Source organism: Montipora foliosa, chromosome 9, assembly GCF_036669935.1.
Source record: "Montipora foliosa isolate CH-2021 chromosome 9, ASM3666993v2, whole genome shotgun sequence".
Taxonomy (NCBI): domain Eukaryota; kingdom Metazoa; phylum Cnidaria; class Anthozoa; order Scleractinia; family Acroporidae; genus Montipora; species Montipora foliosa.
Genome location: NC_090877.1, coordinates 40,266,057 through 40,273,556, shown reverse-complemented (window position 1 = coordinate 40,273,556; position 7,500 = coordinate 40,266,057). Strand labels below are relative to the sequence as shown.

The following is a 7,500-nucleotide window of genomic DNA, read 5'->3' as shown; positions in this document are numbered from 1 at the left end:
GTCACAAGGTGTCTCCTTATTAATAAGCCTTTAAAAAAATCATATTTTACTTTTGGTTTGAGTTCTAGTTAAGGTCATCGTTGGAGGGTCACTTTGTGACGCCTACAACAATTCACGTGAATGTGTTGGACAGCCCTCGATATCTGGACCCAGTTGTTCGAAAGGTGGATGACGTTATCCACTGGATCAATCAGTATCCAATGGATAGCGCAATCGGTTTCGCTATGACTTACTGCACTGGACAGTGGTTTATCCCGTGGATAGCGCAATCCATCGTTTGAACAACTGGGGCCTGGGGCCCATTTCTTGAAAGCCCCGAAGCGTTTGGGGCCTTTTTCGGCTGTCATAATTCCTTTTGTCAACAAACTTCAGTAGCATTTTGCTTTTTGTTATGTTGAAAACATGTTCCAAGATCATCTCATGAACAAAACCGAAGGCAGTTTCATAAATGGCTTTTCAGGTTCGTAAAGTTATCGGGACTTTTTCGAAACGGGCCCCTGGAGCTTAAAGGCAAGAAATAAATCAAAACACAGAAAAGCGTTACCCTTCATAGCTTCGTCAGAGTGACGAATCCTTTAGGGTTAGGGTTAGAGATCTTTCACACTTAAGCCGCCCGTCCTGACTTAATGACAAGCTTCAGGTTTCCCGCAAACGTGACGTTTTATCTATCTTTTACACTGGTCTCTTTTCCGTGATACTAGCGAAAGCTCTTGCACTGCCGAGGGGACAACCTGTCTTTACTCTGTTTGTTGAGATGGAGGACAAGGACAACGACAACGGCTGCGAGAACGTTGTCTAAAAATAATATTCCATTATTGTAATAATTTTGTCATTACCCCAAGTCGCCCGGCATGGAAACAGTGTGTCAACATTCCAAGGGTAAAATTCTTGAGAAAGGTTTCGACATTTCAGAACTGAAAATTTATCGTCAGGTGCGCGCGTACTCCACATAACTTCAAATTTGGTAATTCCACTTCGTTGTCAGGGAGATAACGGCATAGAAATGTATACAATTGTTAAAAAAAAAAAGACGCACGTGCAGGGCATGCAATGCTTTTGTTTTTGCTCGTCAGACCTATAGAGCGTTTTCACATGACGTCACGGCTGAGATGTTGGTGTTCCAAAACAAAGAATGGCGGCCATGATGGTGTACCAAACTAATCCTCTGGGAATTGATCTCTATTTTTATGAAAATACCTTCTTTTGTTTCAGTAACCCACTATGGCTGCTGGTCACGTGAGTGAAAACGCTCCATTGTTTTGTGGGATTCTGGTGGCGGTCGTCGTCATCCTTTGCTTAGGGAGCTTTAAACACGCGATGTTTTTGAGGCGCGGACGACAACCGAAAGAGAACACTTTGCTCGCCAGGACAGTATTGTCTCCCAGATTTCCAAACAAATCATTTCTAACTGAGAAAAGATATTTAGCAATGTAAATGTGGTTGTGTGAAGACAAGTTAAAAGGGAAAACAGCTCACTTCCGGTTGCCGTCAAAAAAACGCGCGTGCTTAAACTCCCTAATTGGTGCTATGATAAAAAAATCGCTTTCTTTTTCTTCTTCAGTTTTTGAAAGTGTCTTTGCTTAACACCTTCCTGGCAAAAGTTTGGGCTTTGATTATTATCCAAAGGATGTTTACTTTGAGTGTAAGTTTTGGATTTCACGGTTCGCCAGTAATCACGTTCAAAAATGACCGATTGGACCTCAGAGGGTTGGATCTAGGGAAAAGTGACGTCATTCAATCAATAGCTTAAAGTGCCCCCGTGACCAAAATCTCAATTCTTACTTTTCTTTGGATTTCAAAGATATGTTAACTAAACACTAAGCGACCAAAGTTTTAAGCCTTGATTTTAAAGAGACACCTGTTTATTTTAAGTGGGATTTTACTATTTAATGGTCCGCCATTACTTACTTTAAGATCTTGAGAGAGCTGGATCGAGGAGAAAATGACGTCAAAGGCTCACTAGTTTAAGAATGCGATGCGTGTGTACGCCACAGAATTAATATGCAGCACGGGAGTTTTGAGCTTTCAGACTTTTAAAGTCGCATTTTTGCATATAAAATAAGCTGCATTCACACGCTGAAATTTTAAGTTAGTGAGCCTTTGACGTCATCCACCCCTCTGAGTCTGAGGTCCAATCGGTCAGTTTTGAACGTGAGTAAAACACTCAAAGTAAACGGCCTTTGAACAAAAATCAAAGCTCAAAATTTTGCCCAGCAGGGGTTATGCAAACGCACTTTCAAAATCTGAAGGAAAAAAGGAAGTAATTTTTTGATCACAGGGGCACTTTAAAATTTTAGAGTGTAATTAAGGCTTAAAGCTTGGGTCACTTAGTGTTTTGAAATCCAAAGGAAAAAATTTGATAAGAACCAACAAAAGGGAAATTAAGCAGATAACGGTTTATTTCTCAAAATTTCATTACTGTCGGAAAAATTCAGTCGGAAAATGGGTAAAATTTCTTTGTCGGTAAAAGTCTTGCCTGTCACTCCCCTGCTAAGTGGTATCTTTTGCATAGAGTCTTCTGTGCGTATTTTGTTAGGTTTCAGGGGCTGAGGTAATGCGTAGATATCTCTGATGTACACAGGAGAACATTTAATTAACCTCCAATGACGTCGAAAGTCCTTGTAACGCGAATGGCGTTTTAGTGCATCTTTAAACAAAATATACCCTTATGGAGCTCAAGAATGGAACGTCGATTGGATAAACAAGACAGGCGATGAAAAATAAATATCTGGAATCTTAAAAGCGACGAGTAATAGACTTTGACAACAATCTTTTGCCCGTCGAGCCGAAATCAAAGTGAGCTGTGTTTCTAATATTTTACCAAATGTGCTGTTATGTACAACACTGAAACCAAATGGAAAATTTTCTGGTAACTTATGGGTTCAACAAAGACAGAGAAGGAATCGAACACCTTACGTGGATACTACTGAATTCACGTTGCCACTGTCAATGTTATAAGCCCAGTAGTGAGTGGCCTCTAAAAGAGCTGTAACCGTTGAGTGAAGGCTTCGAAAACCGGACTGGCTACTTGTTAACAAATTATTATCCACTAGGAACGCATAAACCTGATTATATATTATTCTCTCAAAAACTTTAGCAACAACCGGGATGATTGAAATTGGACGGTAGTTGTTCAGGTCCCTGCGTTCTCCTTTTTTAAAGAGTGGTATGACTTTCGAACATTTCCAGTCGGTAGGAAAGATGCCTGTATTTATAGATCTATTGGAAATAGCGCACAATGATTCTGCTATCAAGTCAGGACAAACACCAAGCAGTTAGGCAGATATCCTGTCTAAGCCAGTAGCCATAGATTTACATAGCTTAGACAAAAGGGAAAACACTGCGGATGTATTGGTCTCTTGAAATTGAAAACTGTGCTCGTGATTTTGAATTGTCAGATAATCAAGATGCGAGTGATTAGTCACATTGGCAGGTATTTCCTCTGCCAGCTTGGGCCCTATACTTGCAAAGTGTTCATTGAAGATTTCACATATTTGATTCGGATCAGTGAAAGTCTTATCATTACATTTCACTTCCTTTACTAATGACCCCCCACTTGAAAAAATTAATTGGAACGCTACAGTTCAATACCACCACCCAATTCAGTGCCTTCTGTTTTTGTGTAACACGTACCACAGGCAACCCAGTGTACGCTTCATGGAGCGTCTAGTTAATAATGATTTGATTTATGTACGGGGTCTCCAGTTAGTGTGCCATCGCTAAATACAGTTGACAATTAAATATTATCTATAAAAAGCTAAAATATCACGGCTGATATAACGGTGAAGGAATATATTGAAAAAAGCCAACATTTCGAAAGTTCATCAGGGTTTTACGAGCAATGACTACGGTTAACAAAGACGTTACAATTTGAACAGTGATTGTGCTTTGATACAGCCCTAAAGATACGGATTTTAACGGACTTAATGGATACGGTACAATAATAATAATAATAAATGATAATAGAAATTGTATAGCGGTAAATAAATTTAAAGGAAAAGGTGGATTAAATTTCATCTTTCTTATTAAGACCTAAAGGCTTAAGAGTGTTCGCTATGTTTACGAAATATGCTTCTCTTGCTTTGCGTACACTGTCACGATTGGAATGAATGAGCTCGAGTGGAATAAGTGAAATGTCGTTGGTGGTGTGATTATTAGTGAGGAAGTGTTCTGAAACTGTGGTAGGCTTGGAGACGTTTGTTGGTTTGTCGACTGGTCTGCGGTGCTCGTCTGTGCCATGTAGAAGACACCTTTTGAATTGCAGTTGATGTTATGCGTTATGTGTCTTGTTTCGCCCGTGGCATGGAATGTGTAACTAGATTGTCCATCAGTAATATAGGTGCATGTAGAACAGTTATTGCCACATCGTTAAGAAGCCCGAAGTTGATCTTTTTGCGCGGTGGGATCGTGTAGTTTGGCACGAACAAGGTAGTTTTGGAGGTTGCTACTACGACGGAAAGCTGAAATAGGAATAGTTTTGAATTCAAGTTGCACCTTAAATATACCGTTTGGTAAATCAAACCCAACTCGCCCTTCGCTTAGAAATTCCGATTAGCAACTCCGGACTGAAACGTTTACACTGTTCATAAACTTCTGTCTGGCACGTAATTGTAAAATACGAAACTATTACAAATACTAGTCAACAACACAAATTGATCAATATGAAATACTTTATAGATGATCCAGAATGTGGCACTCCTACTATTTTGAAATTACATATACTTTATAAAGAAAGCCACAATTTAATTTAATTTAAATTTAAATTTAATTTAAATTTTACATAGGCTTAAAATAAGAGCTTTTTAAATACTTGTTTTTACTTACTTTCAATCCAGAGAGGACCATAACAAGAACAATCCAAAAACACAGCTGACAATATTGAGAATCGTTGTGCTTGTATTTTCCATTCATGGCATTATTCATGGATATCACGATACCTTTCAGTATTGGATTACACCATAGTTAATAGTGTACTATGATTACACAAAAGAAACGATGGAATGATCTCCGCACAGGTCCCTACTTTATTATGCACGCGAAAGAAATTAATTATGCATTCGCGTTATTGTTTTGTAGAACAATACGTATACCAAGGGAATCGAATATATATACACGGCTAATTTGTACTTCGGGACTTTGCGTCGGCAAAGCGAGATTTGAATATCTGGAAATTGTCTTTGCATCAGTATAGCTGATCCCAAGCGGTGCATAAAGTTATGCAAAGAACACAATTTACTTTCGTCGTCCGTGAAATGTTCAAAACCTGTGTGGAAATATGGTTAGTTGGCAAAGTGCATCGGGCGATGGATTTTTTTCACGATGCTCAAGAAAAAAATGCGATGTATAACCTTCAATCTGCCAGAACTCATGATTTCCTGGCAGTAAGCTTTCGTTGAAAAAATATTAGCCCTAATGACCTGTGGCCGGAAAGCTTACGATTGCCTTCAAGACGAGGGCTAACACTATCTCATAGTTAACCATCGCCTAAACTTGGTCGCCCCAGACAAACCAGCCCAAAGCAGGGCATTGAAAAGACATGGCGGGGAATGAAACGACGTATGCCTCGCACCGGAACATCCATGGATCTCCACCAAAGTTATACACTTGTAAGCATCATTGAGCATATGGCACCGATCTCTACAAAGAGCGATAAAATGCAAAAGGCCACGAAATGCACCGTTCGTGATCCTGAAATGGCCGTGCCTTATACAGGAAAGAAGAAAACATACACCCTGCAGCGCTCTGACGAATTCGCAAACAGAAAGAGAAAACAATCTCACGAAAAATAGAGCAGGTAGTCATTAAATTTTTGATAACGGTAGTTTTATTTGGTCTGTTTGTTATGTTTGAGAATCTGAACCCTATTAAAACGATTACTTGAAACTCCACTTCTTTCCCAGGAAAAGTGCCAAAATTGCAGGAAAAAATGTTCTATTTTCCGTATTTCAGTCAGACGTTCGACCGGTTTTTTTAAAGTGCATATAGAATTAAGAAGAAAGAACAAAGCGCCACAGTCCCAAAGGACGTCTATTGTTGTGGCTATTGTTTCCTTGAAACAAAGGAGCGTGCGCATAATGAAGTAGGGACGTGTTCGGAAATCTTACCGAAACGATTAACCAACACCTCGTATCATCGCTAACGACAAGGAATATGGTATCCAAACTACGGAACGGGGATATCTTCTTCAAAGCCTGTAACGTTTATATTCTCTAGGCAAATAATGCGAGAAAGTACTGAAAACTGTTGCCACTGCAGCCACGCCTTCTCGTTCATCAAGCTCTTTCCAAAGAGCATTTCTCGCTGCCTGCAGTTTTACGCTAGCGCTACTTGAAAAAAAAAGCTCTCTAAGAGCCTGTACAAATCGGATGAATGTGTCACGCTACTACCTTGTTGAAAATATTCAACCTCAAATTCTCTTAAATTACAAAACTTTACTTGTCGCTTTCTCAACTTAACTTCTCCATCGCTACAAAACTGGACCTACAATAGGACGTTTTCAACCACCAATAACAATAGAGAAATGTACGACTTCTGGTGGACGAACAAAAGAAGCTGAGACCTTTTTGCAGATACGGACGCCATTTTGATTTTTATTGTTTCGAAAGACATTATGGGATACTCGGTGGGCAAAGTAATATGTATTTGCCCCCTAGGCATCCCATAATAGCTATTTGAAACAATAGAATCAAAATGGCCGCCGTATCTGCAAAAAGGTCTATGAGAGATCAGGAGCCCACCTGGAGCGTGCAACTTCCATACAGCGTCTGCCCTTCCCGCGAATTAGGTCAAAAAACAAAGGCAGTTCCGGTTCGGTGACCCTATGACGTCAGCTTCATTTTTTGTAATTGGTCATCGGGCTCCTGTGGGAGTCTCATTCGCGGGAAATTCAATCTAAAAATAAATCGGGCTGTGAAAACGCCGTTACACGAACACAGTAGAGTTGTAGGCTCCGGGTCATGGGTTCCTGGAGAGATCTTTTGCTTTCGTCCACCAGTATGGAGGCGATGACGTCACATGAAAACCTCCTATTGATGACATCTTGTCTAATTATACTCTACTTTTATCGGCAACGCAGAAAGCAATCTGTTAGCTTGTGTTTCTACTTCTGAGATTATCCATAGAAATTTCCATCTGCTTCTGTAAATCCTGTCATGCAAAAGTTGTTCCTTTAAAACGCATCGCTGCTCAATCTTGATCATTCTATCTAAATTTCAATTTTTTTTTGCCGCGTAGTTACCAAGTCCTCATGCCAGTTTTTTGGGCTTGAAGTTAGCGCAGTCGTCGGTGGGATATAAATACCAGTGCAATACTGCAAAGTGGATGAATCGGTATTCCGCCTACCATAGGGAAAAAAAAGGTGAAATGAAGAATCAGGAAGACCCTTAAGGGTTCTAGTGAATGTAGAATGGTCACTGGCCCATTACCACTGGTTAAAGATATTTTAACAAATAGTGCTATTTTACAACAATAAGTGGTTTTCAATCACCTGATAAGACGGTC

At 39.8% G+C, this 7,500-nt stretch overlaps 1 protein-coding gene across 1 annotated transcript in view; it reads right to left on the bottom strand.

Annotated features, from left to right (window-relative positions):
- Positions 1-3,614: 3,614 nt before the first annotated feature.
- Positions 3,615-7,500, bottom strand: part of LOC137970913 (receptor-type tyrosine-protein phosphatase alpha-like) — a 46,911-nt gene continuing 43,025 nt past the window's right edge. The window contains exon 29 of the mRNA XM_068817573.1: positions 3,615-7,337. Within this exon, the coding sequence (XP_068673674.1) occupies positions 7,245-7,337 (93 nt within the window). The 3' untranslated portion in view covers positions 3,615-7,244. The remainder of the gene's footprint in view (positions 7,338-7,500) is intronic.